Source organism: Geotrypetes seraphini, chromosome 3, assembly GCF_902459505.1.
Source record: "Geotrypetes seraphini chromosome 3, aGeoSer1.1, whole genome shotgun sequence".
In the NCBI taxonomy this organism is placed as follows: domain Eukaryota; kingdom Metazoa; phylum Chordata; class Amphibia; order Gymnophiona; family Dermophiidae; genus Geotrypetes; species Geotrypetes seraphini.
In genome coordinates this window covers 41,308,477-41,331,195 of record NC_047086.1, presented here as the reverse complement: position 1 = coordinate 41,331,195, position 22,719 = coordinate 41,308,477, and the positions used below count along the sequence as shown (strand labels likewise).

At 47.4% G+C, this 22,719-nt stretch overlaps 1 protein-coding gene across 1 annotated transcript; it reads left to right on the top strand.

Annotated features, from left to right (window-relative positions):
• The first annotated feature begins 5,366 nt into the window (after nt 1-5,366).
• On the top strand, nt 5,367-8,522 carry TPBG (trophoblast glycoprotein). Its single transcript, XM_033939066.1, has one exon. It carries the CDS (start codon nt 5,697-5,699, stop codon nt 6,909-6,911), a length of 1,215 nt encoding a protein of 404 aa, XP_033794957.1. The 5' UTR covers nt 5,367-5,696; the 3' UTR covers nt 6,912-8,522.
• The last annotated feature ends 14,197 nt before the right edge of the window (nt 8,523-22,719 follow it).

Genomic DNA, 22,719 nt, shown 5'->3' with positions numbered 1-22,719 from the left:
GGTTTGCGATCCTCTTTCTCAACACATCTCAGTCACTCCTTCTTTGAAGCAGTCTCTCCGTTGGTGGATGCTCTCTTCCAATCTTTCCAGAGGCTTGCTTTTTCAAATGCCCCCTCATCAGAAGGTCCTCATGACAGACTCGTCAACCTACGCTTGGGGCGCTCATCTCAATGGTCTCCGTACTCAAGGCCTCTAGACCAGTACGGATCGTCAATGTCATATCAATCAGTTGGAACTCAGAGCGATCCTCAAGGCTCTCCATGCTTTTCAACATCTCCTTCATGACACAGTAGTCCTCGTCCGCATGGACAACCAAGTCGCTATGTATTATGTCAACAAACAGGGGGGGGGACAGGGTCTGCCTCCCTTTGTCAAGAAGCTCTGGAAGTTTGGGACTGGGCAATCCATCACAATACTTTCCTCAAAACTGTCTACATTCAAGGGGCTCAGAATTGCTTGGCAGAAAACTTGAGTCGTCTTCTGCAACCTCACGAATGGACACTCCATTCCTCGCCTCTTCATCACATTTTTTCACAGTGGGGAACGCCTCAGATAGACCTCTTCGCAGCTCCCCACAACTACAAACTGCCTCAGTTATGCTCCAGGATATATTCTCCTCACCGCCTCGAGGCAGATGCTTTTCTTCTGGAATGGACGAATCTTTTCCTCTATGCATTTCCTCCATTGCCTCTCATTCTCAGGACTCTAGTCAAAATGAAGAACGATCATGCCACCATGATTCTAATTGCTCCTCGGTGGCCAAGACAACCATGGTACTCCCTTCTACTTCAACTCAGCAGCAGGGAACCATACCTTCTACCAGTTTTTCCTTCTCTGCTTACACAGAGTCATGGATCTCTGCTTCATCCCAACTTGCAGTCTCTACACCTGACAGCCTGGTACCTCTCAACATAACCTCTCTTCAGTTTTCTCAATCTGTAAGAGATGTTTTAGAAGCTTCTAGAAAGCTTACAACTAGACAATGCTATCATCAAAAATGGACTAGATTTTCTACATGGTGTTTCTCTCATCATAAGCAGCCTCAGCATTCCTCGTTATCATCTGTTTTGGATTATCTTTTGCACCTCTCCAACTCTGGACTCAAGTCTACATCCATTTGAGTCCATCTCAGTGCAATTGCAGCTTTTCATCAGCCTATTGAAGGGAAACCCCTCTATGCTCATCCGGTGGTTTCCAGATTCATGAAATGACTTTTCAATGTCAAATCTCCTCTCAAACCACCTCCTGTGGTTTGGGACCTCAATGTTGTCCTTTCTCAACTCATGAAGCCTCCATTTGAACCAATTGATAAGGCTCATTTGAAGTATCTCACTTGGAAAGTGGTGTTTCTCATTGCCCTCACTTCTGCTTAACGAGTCAGTGAGCTGCAAGCTTTGGTTACTAATCCACCATTCACTGTGTTCCATCATGACAAGGTGGTTCTTCATACTCATCCGAAATTCCTACCTAAAGTGGTCTCAGAATTTCATCTCAACCAATCCATCGTACTTCCAGTGTTTTTTCCAAAGCCTCATTCTCACCCTGGAGAATCAGCTCTTCATACTCTGGACTAAACGTGCTTTGGCCTTCTACCTGGAACACACCAAACCACACAGAACTGTTCCTCAACTTTTTGTCTCTTTTGATCCAAATAAGTTGGGACATCCAATTTCTAAACGCACCATCTCTAATTGGATGGCGGCTTATATCTCTTTCTGCTCTGAACAGGCTGGATTACCACTTCACAATAAAGTCACAACCCATAAAGTCAGAGCAATGGCAGCTTCTGTAGCTTTCCTCAGATCTACACCTATTGAGGAGATTTGCAAGGCTGCTACTTGGTCCTCGGTTCATACCTTCACTTCTCACTATTGTCTGGATACTTTCTCCAGACGGGATGGACAGTTTGTCCAAACAGTATTACAAAATTTATTCTCTTAAGTTGCCAACACTCCCACCATCCCATTCTGGTTAGCTTGGAGGTCACCCATATGTGAGAATACCTGCCTGCTTGTCCTGGGATAAAGCACAGTTACTTACCGTAACAGGTGTTATCCAGGGACAGCAGGCAGCTATTCTCACAACCCACCAACCTTCCCTGGTTGGCTTCTCTGCTAGCTATCTGAACGGAGGAGTTGCGCCCTGTGCACTGGGCGGGAAGGCACTCGTGCATGCGCGGTGCGGGCAACTCGAAACTTCTACACTTCCCCCTCCCCATTCCCGGTTTCTGCACTCGCGATTTCACATAATCGCGATTTTTTTCTGAGGGGGGGAAAAAATTTTTAAAAAAACAATTTTTTACCTCCCTGCCGCCTTCTCGGCCTTACCTGGTGGTCTAGCGAGCTTCTAGGGCAGGAGTGATCTTCCTACGCTCCTGCCCCGTGCACATCGCCATGAGGAAATGGTTGTAGGGAGTTCCCGTCGTGGTCTCAAGAGACTATGGGAACTCACAGCAGCCATTTCCTCATGGTGATCTGCACGGGGCAGGAGCGTAGGAAGATCGCTCCTGCCCCGAAAGCCCTCTAGACCAGTGTTCTTCAACCTTTTTACACCCGTGGACCGGCAGAAAAAAAATAATTATTTTGTGGACCGGCAAACTACTAGGACTAAAATTTAAAAATCCCGTTTCCGCCCCATCTCCGCGAGCTCGGTCCCCACAAATCATCTGATCCCATCCACACAAGCCTCAGTTATGATTTTATATTGAATGTATTTTATTAAAGTATAAAAAGAAACAATATTCTGTAGAATTGTCATTTTATAAATACAAATAATTCAGAGCAAGGATCAACAAAACCCCTGTCTCCCCTCCCCTTCACATATATCCCCTCTACTATCAAGAAAACTGAACAAGCCAAATTATTACAGAATGCTACACAGAAATATCATGCTAACAGAATACTGAAGTAACACATGACAGGAATAGTTTTAGGGGAGTGCAACTAGGGCAACTGCCCCCTGGTCAGAGAGCGCCCTAAGCCAGCTGAAAGCTAAAGAAGCACTGCCTGGGTTTTGCAGTCCCCAGTTATGTCTAACACCAGCTCTAGCAGGATATATATTTCAAATCTGATATATTCTAATCACAAAATAGAAATAAAATTATTTTTTTCTACCTTTTGTCGTCTCTGGTTTCTGCTTTCAATCTTTTTTTCACTCTCTTCCTTCCAGCGTATGCCCTCTCTGTCTCTTCAATCCAGCATCTGCCCCTTCCATCCACTATCTGTCCTCTCCCCCTTCCATATGGTATCTGTCTTCTTTCTATGTCCCTCTCCCCTTTCCATCCAGCTTGTGCCCCTCTCTCCTATTTACATGATTCATTCCAGCTTCACTGCTCTCTTCATTTTTATCTCTCCTACACCAGATCTATCATCGTTGTCCCTCTGCTTATTTTTCTGCTGACCCCTTCCTATCATCAATCTCTCTACTTTCTCATGCCTGTGTCTCCCCTTCCCCTCCTCTAATCTCTCTGCCAGCTGTTTCCTTCCTTTTTTCATTCTCCCTTCCCTCCTCCTCCTGTCCAGCAGTAACTCTCTTCCCTTCCTCCCCTCCCAGCAGCATCTCTCCGTCTCCCTCTCCAGTAGCAGCTGTCCCTTTTTTTTCCTTGCCCAGCAGCTTCCCAGATTCCTTTCCCTCCTCCCCTCCCAGAAGCATCTCTCCTTCTCCCTCTCCAGTAGCAGCTGTACCTTTTTTTCCTTGCCCAGCAGCTTCCCAGATTCCTTTCCCTCCTCCCCTCCCAGAAGCATCTCTCCTTCTTCTCCCTCTCCAGTAGCAGCTGTCCCTTTTTTTATCTTGCCCAGCAGCTTCCCAGATTCCTTTCCCTCCTCCCTTCCCAGAAGCATCTCTCCGTCTCCTTCTCCCTCTCCAGTAGCAGCTGTCCCTTTTTTTATCTTGCCCAGCAGCTTCCCAGATTCCTTTCCCTCCTCCCCTCCCAGAAGCATCTCTCCTTCTTCTCCCTCTCCAGTAGCAGCTGTCCTTTTTTTTCCTGGCCCAGCAACTTCCCAGATTCCTTTCCCTCCTCCCCTCCCAGATGCATCTCTCCTTCTCCTTCTCCCTCTCCAGTAGCAGCTGTCCCTTTTTTCCCCTGCCCAGCAGCTTCCCAGACTGATAGTGGTTTCTCCCCTCCCAGCAGCTCTTCTTACTTCCCAGCGCAGCGATTCACGAAGGCAGCCTCGGGTCCTTTGTTGGGTCGCGCCGCCTCTGAGGAAAGAGGAAGTTGCATCATCAGAGGCAGCCGCGACTCAGCAAAAGCCCCGAGGCTGCCTTCGTGAATCGCTGCGCTGGGAAGTAAAGGACAGCTGCAGAGAGGGGAGAAAGCCACTGTCGGAGGCTCCCCAAGATCTCTCCGGCCCAGCGCACGCTTCCGATGCTGATCTTGCCGGTCCTGCGCGGACCGGCAGGAAGTTCAAATGAGTCAATCTTGCCGGTCCTGTGCAGACCGACAAAAATTTCCTGCGGACCGCTACCGGTCCGCGGACCGGCGGTTGAAGAACTGTGCTCTAGACCACCAGGTAAGGCCAGGGAGGTGGGGGTGGGTCAGAGCCGGATAATCGCGGTTTTTCGCCATTCACGGTCCGGCTCTGCCCGTATCCCCCGCGAATAACGAGGGAGAAGTGTAGTTTCTTCAAGCAAGTCTGCATGTGAGGCGTCCGCATCGGGGCTCCGTCGGATAACGTCACCCATATGTGAGAATAGCTGCCTGCTGTCCCTGGATAACACCTGTTACAGTAAGTAACTGTGCTTTATCCTTTCTTCCTTTAGCTGTCCCTGTCTTCCATAGTAACATCCCAAAAGTTTAGAAGAACTCCACCAGAGGCATCCTACAACTGAGCAGCCGAAAAGCAGCAGCACGTGCGGTGCAAGTCCACCTAGCTCAGGGGAAAGGGGGGAGACGAAACCCCAGCCCCCAGCGGCTGTCTTTAATCAAAGCATCAGTAGCGAGACTTCGCTGCCTCTCGAAGAGTATACATCGTTTTCATTAGATACAGAAAGCATCAAATAGCTGCCGGGCCGGGACTTAAGTACCTACGGAGAAAGGCTCACTCATGAAGCGCCCCTCCGATCCGTGGTGGCAGTTCCCAGAGGGCGGGTCGCGCTCTTCGCGCTCTTTTTATTTTTTTTTTTTTTTGTGGGGGTGGGGGGTTAGAATTACAGTGTCGGTTGTAATCGGCTACTTTTAGTTTGCCGCGAGCGTAGACTTGTTGGCAGAAGGGGGAGGGGTAGTTTCTCATCTAGCTTTGCGGAGCTTCTTGAGGGAAGACCCGATGTCTCCGTCTGCCGAGTCGCGCGGGCGGAGGGGTGTAACGCGGGCGGTAGAGCGCCCCGGGACTCTGGGGAGCGGGAAGGAGGGAGGAGGAGCGGTGGGTGGGAGGTGCACGTTCCGGCAGCTTCCTGCCTCTTCTCACACTTTTCGGAGGCGGCTCCTCACTGGACACTTGTCTTTTCTCCAGTAGGACCGTCGCGCCGTCGTCGAGAAAGAGAGTCGCGAAGAAGAGTCTCCCGCCTCAGCCCTGCCCGTACCGAGCAATCCTCCAACGCGAGCGGCGACGGCAAGAAAGTTTTGTTGTTTTGGGGTTGTTTTTTTTCTCCTCGGTTTAGCGCCGGAGTGCGGTGGAGGGGAAGGCGGCGGTCGCTGCTGCTGCTGCTGCTCGGGACAGGCTGCGGAGCAGCGCTGAAGTTGGCGAGCAGCTCGGGCTGAGATGTTTTCGCCGCGGACGGCCGCGGCGGGCTGTGGGCGAGAGTCCCGGGTCGGGCGGCGGCGCGGCTCTCCCGCACGGGGGCGGACAGCGACGGGGACGCTGTGGCTGCTGCTGCTGGCGACGCAGTTGCCGGGCTCTACTTGCCCCCAGCCCGAGCCCACTCCCCCTCCCCCCGCAGCCTGCCCGCCCGCCTGCGAGTGCTCCAAGGGGGCGCGGACGGTGAAGTGCGTGAACGCCAACCTGACGGAGGTGCCGAGCAACCTGCCCCCCTACGTGCGGAGCCTCTTCATCACGGGCAACCGCATCGCGCGCCTGCCCGCCGGCGCCTTCCCCGCCACCCTGCGCGAGCTCGGCGCCCTGAACCTGAGCGGCAACGGCGTGGAGGGCGTGGAGGCCGAGGCCTTCGCCCACCTGCCCGCCCTGCGCGCGCTGGACCTCAGCCGCAACGACGTCTCCGACTTCAGCGCGGCTGCCTTCGGCGCCTCCAGTGCCCTCGCCGAGCTCGTCCTCCGCGGCGCCCTCTACAACGCCAGCGTCGCCTCGCAGCTGGGGCGGGCGCTGGGCGGCGGCGCGCTGGCCAACCTCACCCGCCTGGACCTGGCCCGGAACCAGCTCATCTACCTGCCCGAGGAGGCGCTCGGCGCCCTGCCTGCCCTGCGCCACCTGGACCTGAGCGGCAACTCGTTGGTGGTGCTGGGGGCGGGCGCCTTCCGCCACCTGCCGCGGCTCCGGAGCCTGGACCTGAGCGACAACGCGCTGAGGCGGCTGCGGGGCGACACCCTGCGGGACCTCCACCCCCCGCAGCTCGCCCTCAACCTGGCCAACAACAGCTGGCTCTGCGATTGCCACCTGAACGAGCTGCTCGACTGGCTGCGGGGCAACGGCAGCGCCCTGGCCGACCGCGACCAGCTGCTCTGCTTGGACCCGGAGAGCCTGAGGGGTCGGCGGCTGCTCGACCTGCCCGACTCGCTCCTTGTCTGCTCCGAGGCCGACGACTTGAGCAGCCTTCAGACCTCCTACGTCTTCCTGGGCATCGTGCTGGCCTTCATCGGAGTCATCTTCCTGCTAGTTTTGTACCTGAACAGAAAGGGCATCAAGAAGTGGATGCATAACATCCGAGACGCGTGCAGGGACCACATGGAAGGCTACCACTACCGCTACGAGATCACGGCCGACCCCAGGCTCACGCATGTCAGCTCCTCATCGGATGTGTGATCAGTCCGGTACTGTGCATGCACCAAAACTATGCATGAATCAGACCCACCAAGGCACGCTCACCCTCTCCATCCCCCGCCACCTACAGCACTTAACTTCGGATTATTAGGCATTCAGTCGATGTACATATTTGCTGTCAGGTTTTGCTTTTCTGGAGTATTGACTCAACAAACTAAGCATGTTTCTCTGTATTTAGAACCTGAATGTCTTTGTAAAAATATTTTGGTTTAGGAGACGAGCTTCAAATTTAAAACTGATGCTACACGACTCCTTTTCTGCCATATTATCTATCCTGTGTTTGACTTGCCAACTCCGACCACACCAGCTGCCTCATAACCTTTTGGAGAAAATGCATTTGCTTAATACCACTTTGTTTTGGGTCAAGGAGCAGAAACTAATTGAAATAACTACCAGCAAATTTAGATCATTTCAGCAAAAAACTCAACTAGAAAAAAGTTCCTAGGAGCAAAAAGTGAGCATGCACACATATGTGGTTATCAAACTTGGGAAGTGGGACGGGGGAATGATGAACTTAAAAGTGACCAGATTCTTGCACTTTTGAACAAATTCCTTATGCAGTTTACATTAAAAACGTTGTGGTTTTTTATTTTTATTTTAAATAAGCTGCATATAAGCTAAACAATAACTTGAATCAATAAAGGTGATGTTAAAAATTGCACTTGTATTCAGATTTTACTATGTAGTTAAAAACGTACTTATTTTGGAAGATTCTATCATAAACAATATAAGAGCACTGAAAATGAAAATAAAAATCAGCAGATGTCACTCAATGTTGTGTTTATGCCAAGGAGCGAATTTATGAGGGGGTGCTGATAAATTCTCAGCCCAACTAAGAAGAGAAAGACATGGATTATGGCTCAACAAGATCTGAAAACAATGTCAAAACAGAATTTTGTTTCCTCAAATTGGCACTTACTCTTTTCAGCTACAATGGAGAAAAAACACTCAGAATTCAAGAAGTTGGTTGAATGGGCTGAGAACTTTTCGGCACCCCCCTCTTATACTGCTGACTTAGTTAATGGAATAATTGTCAATCTCTCCTTGTATGCATTGGGATAAGACACATGTTTAAATAGTAATACTTTTGGTATCCTGTTCAGTTCTACCCTGTAGTAAATGATGGGAGGGAGATGTGATAGCATTATATAGCTCAATTGCAGTACTTTGTCTGATTTTCAACACTGGAGTCATTCTTCCAAAATGAGACTTTAGGAAGAAGACCAACTACTTTCTACTTTTATTATAAAGAGATTGAGATTAAGCTACTTAATACATTTAAACTTTAGGAAGCAGTAATGTAGCAGACTTCTGGTACATGGAATGTTTTTTTAAATTTTGTTATCTCTAATGTATTAAATGTGATGAACATCTTTTAATTGGCAGAAGAAGCTATTTAAGTGGGTGTAGCTCTTTGAACATTGCCATTATTTTCTCGTGTTGCAATTGCTGTTGAGAACTTTAGTAGTTATGCCTTTTTGATATTGCATGTTCTGATTAGACAGAACAAATAATTTTTAATTGTACTCAACTTACCCCAAGTCAAATTTCTGTAAAATTTATTCTGAAAAATATAATTTTTATTTATTTTTATCCTGTACAAATTATTTTCCTCAATAGTTTAACTCTTCTAGATCAGAGTGTGCTTTTTATAAGTACCAGTAGTGTAGTGTACAAGTATTTTGAATGATATGGTTTTGTTAACATTTAATAGTTAGCAGCTGCAGAAATTTTAAATGGCAGAGAATGTGAGAGGAAACTTAAGGATCAGGCAGCCATGGAACAACCCAAGTACTAAAAGTGGTTTTAATTAATGCAACAGCCAATAAACATGGAAAGACTAATGATTACAATAGGCAATTCAAGAGCTGCTTTTTTTTTTTTTCCTTTTGATGTTTACTAGTACGAATCTGCAGCTCCTGCTGGAAAGTGCAGTTACTTAATATACTGTACTAAAAATACAATATTCAAGTGTCACTTGTTCAAGTCTGCATTTTACCTTTTAACTTCTGTTGGACAGCATGGTATAATGAATACTGCATACAGGCCTTAACTATACAATATTTATATGGCACTTTTAAAAGGTTTTGATTCCTTTATTAAATTTGTGCTATTCCAAGCAGGCAGTACTGACACTTAGCATTCCCTTACTATTTTAAGGATGCAATCTTGAATTTTGGTCTCCTCAGAATAAAATTTTGTATATAGTAGTTGTTTCTGGAGGAAATTATCTTTAGTACCGAAGGATTACCTGATAAATGTTAGCTTCTAAAAGTAGGAATATTCCCAGTTTTCTTTCTATTAAAATAATTATAGCCAAACATTGAAGTGTTTAAAATTTTTAAGTATCATCTTTTCAGAATATAATTTTGGGAGTGTCTACTTCATGTTAAATCTAAATGGAGCCTTTTGAGATATATAATGACACTTTTTTTTTTGTAAATTTAAAATTTAATTAGAAACTTTTGATAGGGAACCAGTCTGGGTAATAACTTAAGTTGAAGCTTTTTCAAATTTTTTATTTGAAAATATATTTTTGCATGTTTGCTATCGCATGTATTTTTAGATAGAGAAGATTAGTCTGGTCTTAAAGTGATTTTAAAATGTTTTCAGTATCGTATAGCAATAGAAATACTTTATACTTAAAAGTTCACTTTTTTAAATAAATGACGCTGACAAATTCATAATATAGGAAGTTCTTATGACTAACTTTCAGAAATTCCATTGCTTCTAAAGTTCTAAATGGTTTACATTAATATGAAATGAGGTATAATCTTTGTGTGTTTACATTTTTTTAAAAAATATTTAGGAATGTAACTTTTTTCCTATAGTGTGGCACCATCGCAAAGAGTACAAGCGCAGTCACTTATGATCCTATAGAGTACAACAGTGCTGGACTACACTTGTCTTTTGTTATCTTGTTAACAATATCTGGTAGATGCCAGAGTGGAAGAACTTTTATAGTTTCATCATATTCTAAGCTAACATACCTTAATGAAGCTAATTGAGTCCCAGGGAAACTAGTATAAAAAACAGTAGCAAGTAGAATGTTTTCATGTAGCATCTATATTTTGTATTTAGATGCCACACACAGTGTTGTTCCAATAAGAGCAGATGATATTTTACTGACAATATGATGCTTATATGAGCAAATTTGTCATTTATTCCCAAATTTTTAATTGCTTTAATGTGCATTCCATCTAGATTGAGGTTTCATCTCTATTGGCTAGAGCTTTTGAATGTAGACTGCGTGCTAATGCTTTTTTTATTATTGTTTTCAAAGAGCATTTACAATTTATGCCTCTGTTACAATGCTCTATTTGTGTATTTGTAAAATACCTCTGAACCATTTTGAACATTTTGATGTAGTTCACAAAAATGGCAAGAACAGCATATTTTGATCAAAGCAATGTTTAATTGTCCTTGCTACAAGAATAGTTGAAGCCTGGGAGAGCTGAGCAGCATTCTGACTGCTTATTCCAGTTTTATATGTTGGCAATAACTAATTCGCTGTCTCTAGGCATGAGCAAGTTGTATCTCAAAATGGGAACATAGGAAGACTCTGGATCTGCCTACCTGATATTTTTGTAGATGTTTACTTTTTGAATGAACTGATACAGAATACTTTGAGTGGAGTTTGACAATATATAAGCTATGCAAATGATCATGCTTTTTGTTAAACTTGCATGAAAAAAACATTATTGCTGATTTCAGTGAAAAAAATTGTTTGATTTCTTAAAAAAAATATTGTGTGGTTGTGCAGTTATTTTATTGCTTTATTTTTTGGTTTCCTTAGATAATAAATTGCACTACAGTATAGGGAAAAAGGTCACTATAAACCAAGGTTCATCATTTTTCTCCAAGATATTATTTGCCATGGCTTGTTTTCTTAAAACATGGTTTCCACCCAGTAAAATATGGGACAAGAGAACATTAGCAATAAATATTAAATTATAATTTGCTTATGAATGCTAAGTGGAAAAATGTACCGTCTCTTGGTTTGAAATGAGTAGTAATGATAAGCTGAAGTTTGATAACAGCATGTATATTAAAAATCAGAGTATGAAGTAAGATGAACTGCTTTGGATTTGGAAAGTATGGGTGGAGATATAGCCAGGCGTAACTTTTTTTTTAATCCATTTTTATCCAGTATACTTTTTTGCTTTAATATAGTAATGGAACAAATAATCATTTATGGCCTCTTTTATAAAGCCACACAGCAACAGCCCCGAAGCCCTTTAAATCTCATGACAGCCGCTAGTGCGGCTTTGTAAAAGAGGCCATTAGTAAGTTTCACATTTGTTTTCCTATATCAAGTGTCATTTAACCAGATTGAGAAATGAAGTTGCTGTTAAGTTAGTCCTTCCCCCCTCCCCCCCATTATCAAACAACCTGCAGTTAATTATTTTGTAACACTTTTTCTTTAATATCTAGTTTCTGGTGTTGGTTCTTGCTTCACATTGTTTGTTCTTTGACACAAAGCTGTAGTTTGCTTCTCACTGAACAGGAAATCAGTGTGGTTACTATGTTTGTCTATTCGAATTCATGGAGACAAAGGTAAATAAACTTTCTTTAGTTTAATATATTTCTTGATTGGCTTTTGGAAAATACAGAATCTGCTCCCTGTGGACCCAAGGAAGAGATTGTCAGCCTTTAAAGACTAATCAAACATCCGTCCAATTTCAAAGGTAATTAGCTTTGTTAATTAACCTTTATTTTTGACTGTTCAGTAAGGAATATTTACTTTCAGGAGCTGTAAAGTTGAGAAAAGCAGGACGACTGCCATTAGTTATAATGAATCAAAAGTGTTCCCATTTCACAAAAAGATCCGTTTGGCCCACCTGAAAATCTGTAGTATGAATGTTCAGTTTCTTTCTTTTCTCTGAACCTGCATTGTAATATTTCAGTGATTTAGATGTGTATTGTGGTTTCATGTCCTCTATACCATCTGAGTTTCAAGAGGTGCTAGAACACAAAATTTTCATCCCTGTGGATATCCTTAATTTTATAGCCCTTCAAGAAGCTAGTAGCAAGTTATTGAGCATATAAACTTTGCTTCTCATTTATAAGTAAACATAGAACAGGAAGAGAAACAATTAGAGCAGAAACTTCTGAGGGATGTATAGAGAAGAAACTGGATTGGCTTGGATATACCACCACTTATATTAATGGGTGTACAACAAAACAACTAATTAACAATCTCAAATTGGATCATACAATCAAAAATAACAGATTGAGAACTACAGAAATTACTTGGTCATATCTCATCTCCCCTCAGACAATCTATCAGGTGGTCCTTCAGCTATTAAACATATTTACTGTCTTAGTCAATTTCCAAAAAGCAGTATAAAAGAGATCAGTTTGAAAATAGTCCAGCCAAGAGTTCCAACGTGCTGTATATGAAAAGGCTCTGTTTCTAGTTGACAAAATTCCCACTTCATTAAGCTAAGTAGCAATAGTCTTGAAGATACATACTTGGATACATTTTTGATAGATACACATGTTGACCCGAGGCAAGGCATAATGGCTTAAAAGTCAATATGTTTAGAGACTGGTAGCCAATGCAGCTGTTACAAAACTGGAATAATATGTTAGGGGTTTTTTTTGGCTCCATACAACTGCTAGGCTCTAGCAGTTCTGTATAAGCTGCAAGCGTTGTAAACTTGCCTTACTAGATCCTAAGAAGAGAGTTAACAGTAATTCAATCTACTGGTAATAAAAGCATTAACTAATTTTGTCAAACTTTTTCTCTAGTTAATATAGGTTTTTAACTGTCGTAACATTAATAATATCTTGTGCTCCTTATGTTAAGATGCAACTTTTAAGCTGTAAAGATTATTTTCATGCATTTTTTAATTTTACATTTGTGTTAGACATAACATCTAAATATTTGGTAATAAGTAGTTATCCCAGGACAAGCAGGCATGATATTCTCACATGTGGGTGACGTCATCTACGGAGCCCCAGCGCGGACAGCTTTTCAAGCAAACTTGATTGAAGTTTCAAGTTTGCTATGCTGCACCACGCATGTGCATGCCTTCTTGCCCACTAGAGGGCGCATCCCCACCTCGTGGTCCTCAGTTCAGTTTTTTCCGCGGAGCCAGAAGCCCTGTGGAAATTGTGCTCTCTCTTTTTTGCCTTCTGACACCGCGTCTGAGTCGTTTTTCTCGGTCGCTGTGCTTGCTTTATTTTTTTATTCGTTCGTGTGTTTGTTAATCGTCGAAAAAAAAAAAAGATTTTTCGTTCGGCTCCGGGGGCTCCCGGTAGCCGCGGCCGCGGGACCTCGTTCCGTTCCCGGCTGTTTTTCGATTTCATGTCCCGTCCTTTGACGGGCTTTAAAAAGTGCACCCGGTGCGATCGGCTACTTTCTCTCACCGATCCCCACCGGTGGTGCTTACTGTGCCTGGGTCCCGAGCACCCCACCGATTCCTGTCCCAGGTGCTCGACTTTTCAGCCAAGAGCTCTCCGCCGCCGTCGTGCCAGAATGGCGGAGCTCTTTGCTGTCGACCCCGCGGAGCAGGCCTTGACGTCGGCCTCGGTTTCGGCCCCGGCCTTGACCTCGGCCTCGCCGAGACATCCTGCTTCCTCGAAGCCGACGGCCTCGACTTCGAAGTCGACGGGGGGTAAGTCCTCTCTTCCTTCCTCGGCTCCAACTTCGAAGAAGCCATCCTCGGGATCCTCGATGGGGGCGGGTGGGTTGTCCTCGGCCCTGCCCCGAGCGTCGAAGTCGGGTGCCCCACGGGAATACTCGAGACCGAGGTCGCCCTCGAGGGAGCACCCGCCGGCCCCGGATCTACCAGCCATGATGGCGGTGCCGGCTTTTCAGGACTTGCTCCGTGCCCTCATTACCTCGGAGCTGTCCGGCGCCTAAGCGCACCTGCAGCCAGCTTCGGCGGCCTCGGTCTCGGTGCCCTCGACTTCGGCCCCCGGGGTGGTTCCAACCTCGACCCCGACCTTGCCCTCGACCTCGGTCGACCAGCCGGAACGGAGTGTGCGGCCTCGGGACAAGGTGCGGAGAGTTCGGAGGATCTCTTCCACTTCTTCCTCGTCGAGGTCCTCCCGGGGCTCCTCGCCCTCGGGTCGGCCTCGGGCGAAGCGCCGGCCGAGGAAGCCCAAGCGTTCTCGCGGGTCTCCTCGGAGGCGCGGTCGCTCCTCGCAGACCGGGGGCTGAGACGCTACGTGTCTCGGAGCTCCGCCTCGATAATCCGAGGTTGTTCTGTTCCTCCGAGGGAGGGTTGTCGAGGGACTCCTCGCCGAAACGGAAGGGGCAGACCTCGGTGCCTCGTACCCCGGGGACTTCACACAGGGGTTCCTCGGGGCATAGGCGGTCCCTGACCCCGTCGAGATCGCTCGGGGCGGCCTCTTGGGGCTCGGGGTCTGGTAGGGAAACTCGTTATTCCCGTGATGCTTCCCCTTCCTTTTTGGAGACGCGGGCCTCTCGATCGCCCTCCCCTCCGTCCAAACCCTCCTCCTTTTCCAGATTTGTGCTTGATATGGGGAGGGCCTTGGACCTGGATCTGGTGTCTGGTTCACAATACACCAAGAAGTTTTTGGAGGAGCAGGATTTACCTTCTCCCCCGAGGGAGACCCCTCGTCTGCCTCTTAATAAAGTCCTCCATCAGACCTTCCTGAGGAACTTGGACTCCCCTCTTACAGTCACAGCAGTTCCATCTAAAATGGAGTCGAAGTACCGTACCATCCCATGTAAGGGCTTCGAGAAGGCGCAACTGTCTCACCAGTCGTTGCTGGTGGAGTCGGCGTTAAAGAAGTCCCAGCCTTCTAGGGTCTCCGCTGCGGTCCCTCCCGGGCGGGAAGGGCAGACTTTGGACAAGTTTGGTCGCCGCCTCTATTCCAATTCCATGATGGCGGCCAGGGTCCTTAATTATGCTTTCACTTTTTCATCTTATCTGAGGCAGATGGTGAAGGCATTACCCCGTTATAATGGGGTCATGCCGGATTCCCATAAGGGGGACTTTGGTAAATTTATGGCCAACTTGTCACAGCTGCGCCTATACCTTTTTCATGCGGTTTACGACGCATTTGAGTTGGCCTCCAGAGTCTCCGCCTTTGCAGTAGCGATGCGCCGTCTCGCATGGCTCCGAACGGTTGATATGGACCCGAACTTGCAGGAGCGCCTAGCCAATCTGCCATGTGTCGGATCGGAATTGTTCGATGAGTCCTTGGAGGCGGCGACCAAACGCCTGTCCGAACATGAGCGCTCCATCGCCTCCTTGGTCCGTCCTAAACCACGGGTAACGCCGCAGAAGCCATTTAGACCTCCGCCGCGGCGATACCCTCAAAAGTCTACACCAGCATTCTCGAGGCCTCCGCCCAGGCGCCAACCACAGCAGGGCAGAGGGGCCCAGCCGAAACCTCAGATGCAAGGGGCGTCTAAGCCGGCGCTGTCCTTTTGACGTGATGAGCGGATGGGGGCGGGCCCCCTCCGCACTCTCTCCGGACCCCCTGCCCATCGGGGGCCGGCTGCGGGTCTTTCATTCGGCCTGGACTATGATCACGTCAGACGCTTGGGTGCTCCGTCTCGTCTCCGAGGGTTACTCGCTAAACTTCTCGGCCACGCCGCCGGAACAACCGCCGGGGGCATCTCTTTGCAACCGAACCCAGCTTCCTCTTCTCTCGGAAGCCAGGGCCTTGTTGAGCCTTCGGGCGGTGGAGCCGGTCCCCCCAAACCAACGGGGGCGGGGGTTCTACTCCCGTTACTTTTTGGTCCCAAAGAAGACCGGGGACTTACGCCCCATTTTGGACCTCCGGAAGCTCAACAAGTTCCTGGTCCGGGAGAAGTTCCGTATGTTGTCGCTTCCGGTTCTCTACCCTCTGTTGGAGGAGGGGGACTGGATGTGCTCCCTAGACTTGAAGGAAGCGTATACTCATATTCCGGTGCATCCCGCCTTCCGCAAGTTCTTACGGTTCCAGGTGGGGGAGTTGCACCTTCAGTATCGTGTCCTCCCCTTCGGGCTGGCCTCGTCTCCTCGAGTCTTCACGAAGTGTATGGTGGTAGTCGCGGCTGCCCTGAGATCTCAGGGGCTGCAGGTCTTCCCCTACCTGGATGATTGGCTGATCAAGGCATCATCCCGGGAGGGGGTTATCTCAGCGACCCGACAGACTATCATCTTCCTTCAACGTCTGGGGTTCGAGGTGAATTTTCCCAAATCGCAGCTGTGCCCTGCTCAATCCCTTCAGTTTATCGGGGCCGTGCTGGACACGGTTCGCCTTCGTGCGTTCCTTCCCTCTTCGAGACTGGAGGCTCTGCTTCGACTGTGCAGTCAGATTTCGCTGCAGCTCTCCGTCTCAGCGCACTGGCTGATGATTCTACTCGGCCACATGGCATCGACGGTTCATGTCACACCGTTTGCCCGATTGCATCTGAGACTCCCTCAGTGGACCTTGGCCTCCCAGTGGCGTCAGAATCGAGACCCGCGCTCCCTTCCTGTAACAGTGACTCCTTCCTTGAGACGCTCGCTCCGTTGGTGGACCAACTCTTCCAATCTTTCCGGGGGTTTGCTCTTTCTTGTCCCTCCACATCGCAAGGTCCTGACCACGGACTCTTGGGAGTACGCGTGGGGGGCTCACCTCGACGGTCTGCGGACTCAAGGTCTATGGTCTGCGGAGGACCGTCTTTGTCACATCAATGTGTTGGAGCTTCGCGCCATTTTTCTGGCAGCTCGAGCGTTCTGCCATCTGCTGCGCAATCAGGTAGTCCTGGTACGGACGGACAACCAAGTGGCAATGTATTATGTAAACAAGCAAGGGGGGACGGGCTCTTGGTCCCTGTGCCGGGAAGCCTTGCGCCTTTGGGAATGGGCGGTCTCCCAGAACATCTTCCTGCGGGCGGTTTACATTCAGGGAGAGAAGAATTGTCTGGCCGACAAACTCAGTCGTCTTCTCCAGCCGCACGAGTGGTCGCTCAACTCCCGAGTTCTGCGAGAGGTCTTCGACCGCTGGGGGACTCCTCAGGTGGATCTGTTTGCCTCCCCGGAGACTCACAAACTCCCCTCTATTGTTCTTGGATTTACTCCCAGGACCGTCTCGAGGCCGATGCCTTCCTTCTCGACTGGGGAGGGAGGTTCCTTTATGCGTTTCCTCCTTTTCCTCTGATCTTGAGGACGTTGGTTCATCTCAAGTCATCCAGAGCCACTATGATTCTCATTGCGCCTCGTTGGCCTCGTCAGCACTGGTTCTCCCTGCTCCTTCAACTCATTGCCAGGGAGCCTCTACTTCTGCCTGTTTTTCTCTCTCTGCTGTCTCGGAGTCGGGGTTCGCTGTTGCATCCCAATCTTCAGTCATTACATCTGACGGCTTGGTTCCTTTCCCCCTGACTTCGGTTTCTGTTTCTCAGTCGGTCAGGGAGGTGTTGGAAGCCTCGCGCAAGGTCTCGACTCGGCTTTGTTATTCCCAGAAGTGGACCAGATTTTCATCCTGGTGTTCCTCGCACCATCTGGATCCGAGTTCGGTTCCGGTGTCCTCGGTTCTGGAATATTTGTTGCATTTGTCCAAGTCTGGGCTAAAGACGACTTCCATTCGGGTGCATCTCAGTGCTATTGCTGCTTTCCATCGGCATCTCGAGGGACGTTCTCTCTCTCTTCATCCTCTGGTGGTTCGTTTCATGAGGGGTTTAGTGAATGTTAATCCTCCTCTGAAACCTCCTCCTGTGGTTTGGGATCTTAATGTAGTCTTGGCTCAGCTGATGAAGCCTCCTTTTGAGCCGATTGACAAGTCTCTTCTTAAGTTTCTCACTTGGAAGGTGATCTTTTTACTTGCGCTCACGTCTGCTCGTTGGATTAATGAACTGCAGGCTTTGGTTGCGGACCCGCCCTTTACTGTGTTCCATCATGACAAGGTGGTTCTTCGCACCCATCCTAAATTTTGACCTAAGGTTGTGTCTGATTTCCACCTCAATCAGTCAATTGTTCTTCCGGTGTTTTTTCCGAAGCCCCACGCTCATCCTGGGGAGGTGGCGCTTCACACTCTTGATGCTAAGAGGGCGTTGGCTTTTTATCTGCAACGCACCCAGTCTCATCGGAAGGTTCCTCAATTATTTTTGTCCTTTGATCCTAATCGGTTGGGACGTCCTGTTTCCAAGCGCACCTTGTCCAACTGGTTGGCTGCTTGTATTTCTTTTTGCTACGCTCAGGCTGGTCTCGAGCTGCATGGTCGGATTACGGGACATAAGGTCCGAGCGATGGCAGCTTCTGTTGCTTTCCTCCGGTCTACTCCGATGGAGGACATCTGCAAGGCTGCCACTTGGTCTTCGGTTCATACTTTCACCTCCCACTACTGTCTGGATACGTTATCCAGGAGTGACGGCCGGTTTGGCCAGTCAGTTTTGCGAAATCTGTTTTCCTAAATTGCCATCCTCCCACCTGCCCTTTTTTGGGTCGGCTTGGAGGTCACCCACATGTGAGAATATCATGCCTGCTTGTCCTGGGATAAAGCACAGTTACTTACCGTAACAGGTGTTATCCAGGGACAGCAGGCATATATTCTCACAACCCGCCCTCCTCCCCGGGGATGGCTTCTTTGCTGGATATGGAACTGAGTACCACGAGGTGGGGATGCGCCCTCTATTGGGCAAGAAGGCATGCACATGCGTGGTGCAGCATAGCAAACTTGATACTTCAATCAAGTTTGCTTGAAAAGCTGTCCGCACTGGGGCTCCGTAGATGACGTCACCCACATGTGAGAATATATGCCTGCTGTCCCTGGATAACACCTGTTACGGTAAGTAACTGTGCTTTAGGGGTCAGGGTCTTTAAAATATCACTTGCCTTAGCATCTTCTAAACTAATCCATTTGTTCTCAAATACTAATAAACTGTATAATGTGTTTGAATAATTATTGGTCCAATAAAAGGTTAAGATGATCAAGACGGTCTTCCTGGTGGCTATTACCTCAGCCCGCAGAGTTTCAGAGCTTCAGGCTTTTTTCTGCAAAGATCCTATTCTGCGTATTATGGATTCCGCTGTGATGCTGTGTACTGTTCCTTCCTTTTCTTTTGAAAGTGGTTTGTGCTTTCCATGTGAATCAGGAAGTCCGGCTTCTGGCTTTTTCTTCCTCTGGTTTGAGGGAGCAGGTCTGGGAGCTGTGGTCCTTGGACATGAGCAGAATTTTATTGCAATATGTGGAGGTTTCCAACAAGCTTCGCCTCTGACCACCTGTTTGTTCTGGCGGGTCCTGCCCGCAAAGGTAGGCCAGCTTCTAAAGCTACCATTTCCAGGTGGATTCACATGGCCATTTCCGCAGCTTACATGGTGGCTGGAAAGAAGCCCACCCTCAGTGTGGGCTCACTCAACCAGAGGTGTTTCATTCTCTTGGACAGTCATCTGTTTTGCTGGACAAGATTTGCAGGGCCACTACCTGGTCCTCCTTGCATACATTCACCAAGTTCTAAAGGATTGGCCAAGAATGACGCTGCTCTATTCTGGCAGCGGGCTCCTCAGCCCACCCTGAATTTTCAGGTCTGCTTTGTTACGTCCTGAAATAAAGTGGGATTGTGCAAGAACAAAAGATTTAGGTTCTTACCTTTGCTAATCTTCTTTCTTGTAAATCCACATTTTATTCTGAGAACTCAACCTATTCTTTGCTAATTCGCTAATCGTCTACCTTTACAAGTACTGGTATGCTGGATGTTTTCTGACCAGCCTTTATGAGTGCCATCAGAATGGGTTTAGCATTTAGTTTTGGAGGATCTCTGTTTCAGGTGCCCCCTTCTGACAGTGCAGGCTGTGTCTCCCTATAGCACTGTGTTGTCGTTCAGGTTTCTTAATCTGTTCTCTCGTTTTTCATTGTTGCAGTTTTGCATTTGTTGATATGAGCAGAACTGATTTACTTGTCAAGGTGTTCTCCCCATTATCCTCTCTTGTTTTTGTCCTCTACAATGTTCCTGGGTGCTTTTAGACTAACTGAGGCACTGGCACAGTGATAAGAGATGAGGAGGAGGGGTTTAAGTCTGAAATTTTATCAACCCTGGCCAAGAGAGGTCTTGCCTCACCAATTTGCTCGATTTTCTTTGAAGGTGTGAATAAAGGTGAGCCAGTTGATGTGTATCTAGATTTTCTGGCGTTGGTGTGTACTGATCAAATGGAGTGATTTGTTTACTAGTATATTGTATAGTATAGGTATTTCCCTCCATTCCTCTCTTTTGCTATCTAGATTTTCAGAAATCTTTAGATAAGGTTCCTCATGAGAGAATCCTGAGAAATTAGAATCATGGTATAAGAATTGCTGCGGCTGGGTCAGACCAGTGTTCCATCATGCCCAGCAGTCCACTCATCCAGCAGCCCTCTGATCAAAGAGCAGTGCCCTAACTGAGACTAGCCCTACCTGAGCACGTTCCGGTTCAGCAGGAACTTGTCTAACTTTGTCTTGAATCCCTGGAGGATGTTTTCTCCTATGACAGACTCCAGAAGAGCGTTCCAGTTTTCTACCACTCTCTGGGTGAAGAAGAACTTCCTTACGTTCGTATGGAATCTATCCTCTTTCAATTTTAGAGAGTGCCCTCTCGTTCTCCCTACCTTGGAGAGGGTGAACAACCTGTCCTTATCTACTAAGTCTATTCCCTTCAGTACCTTGAATGTTTCGATCATGTCCCCTCTCAATCTCCTCTGTTCAAGGGAGAAAAGGCCCAGTTTCTCTAATCTTTCACTGTACGGCAACTCCTCCAGCCCCTTAACCATCAAGTTTATTATCAAGTTTATTAACAGAATTTGATTTATCGCCTATTAAAATCACTAAGCGATGTACAATACAATATATAATAAGTCGCTCTTCGCTGGACCCTTTTGAGTTGTACCGTGTCCTTAATGTACGGCAACCAGTACTGGATGCAGTACTCCAGGTGATGATACACCATGGCCTGGTACAGCGGCATGATAACCTCAAATTTGTTCGTGATGCCCTTCTTTATCATTCCTAGCATTCTGTTTGCCCATTTCGCTGCCGCCACACATTGCATGCACGGCTTCATCAACTTGTCGATCATAATTCCCAAGTGAATTAGGAATTGGTTATTGGATATAAAACAGAGGGTAGGTTAAATGGCCATTTTTCTCAATGGAGCAGGATAAATATTGGAGTACTGCAGGGATTTAACATATTTAGAAATGATCTGGAAATTGTAATGACAGGGCATTTACAAAGCACATAAGCAATGCCTCCGCTGGGTCAGACCTGAGGTCCATCGTGCCCAGCAGTCTGCTCACGCAGCAGCCCAACAGGTTCAGGACCTGTGCAGTAATCCTCTACCTATACCCCTCTATCCCCTTTTCCAGCAGGAAATTGTCCAATCCTTTCTTAAACAAAATTGCAGTAGAGGTTTCTACTATGGGCCAGCAACGTAAATGCTCTGACGCTCATAGAATTCCTATGAGCATTTGAATACTTACCTCACTGGCCTGCGCTAAAAACCGCTAACGCTGTTTATTAATAAGAACTCTGAATTTGCAGATGGCTACAAAACTATTCAAAGTTGTTGAAACACATGAGAACTGTGAAAATTGCAGGAAAGACCTAGGAAATTGGAAATACTGTGAATCCAAATGGTAAATGAAATTTAACGTAGACAAATGCAAAGTGATGCACATTGGGAAGAATAATCCAAACCTTAGTTTACCTTAAGCTAGGGGCCACCTTATGAGTCAACACCCAAGAAAAAGATCTGGGTTGTCATTGTAAGGTTACACTGAGTCAACACGGGCCGTGTTTCTTTGAAACACCCTCCTCAGAGGTCCAGTAGTAGAAAATTGATGGAAAGCCTTGCTAACCAAATGTGGAGATAGGTGATCTCTATTACCTTCGAGTCTTGCAAGGCTTTTGAAGGTTGCAGTGATCGACTATCTCCACATTTGGTTAGCAAGGCTTTTCCATCATATTTTCCACAATTGGACCCCTGAGGAAGGTGTTTTACCGAAACACAGCCGTGGAACACAAATTGTGGATAGTGTGTTTATTTCTTTTCTGAACAAATAAAAAGGTTTTTTTTTTTAACATTGTAGGGTTCTACATGTTTTGTTTGGTTCACCTTTTCTACTGTGGAAACTTGGGTTTGCCTTTTGTTTTTATTGTAAGATACACTGAAATTTTCTCCCCAGTGTGCCACTGGGTCAAGAAAAGCAAACAGGATTCTTAGGAGGCAGGTTCTTTCAACTGAAAGAAGATCAGGAGCAAGAGGGCATAGGTGGGGTAATGATAGTGGCTTTATTTGTCCAGTAGGAAAAAGTTGATGAGGGTCAGGAATAAATCATTTGGTATTTGGCTCATGGTTGTACTGAGGGGGGAGGGCTATTCCCATTGTTTTAATTTATACATATTGCCAAGCACTTGCTAAGTGTAATACACTTCCCCCCTCCCTATTCGCTGTTTTGATGTTTGCAGGGGGGGGGTTCCCCAGTCCTGCCCCTCCCCCCCCAAGACTCGCTCCTTTGCAGCCCGCATTTTAAAAAAATGGCCCCGGGATTTGGATCGGGGCGAGGAGGGAGGCGATTGGAGGTGGAGGGGAGCAATCGGAGGTGAGCAGCCGCCCTAGGAGCATGGACCTTACCTGGTGGTCTAGCAGTGATGCGGGGCAGGATCGATCTTCCTACATTCCTGCCCGTGCAGAGCCGTGCTGTGAGTTTCTGTTGTAGTCTCGTGAGGCCAAGGAAACTCACAGCACGGCTCTGCATGGGGCAGGAGTGTAGGAAGATTGCTCCTGCCCCACGTCCACGCTAGCCCACCAGGTAAGGTCCGGGGGTGGGTCAACACCAGCACAAAGTTATTTGCAAATTTTCCTATTCGC

Excerpts from the sequence above, each read along its gene's own strand:
- TPBG (XM_033939066.1), top strand. The coding sequence starts at position 5,697 with ATGTTTTCGCCGCGGACGGCCGCGGCGGGCTGTGGGCGAGAGTCCCGG.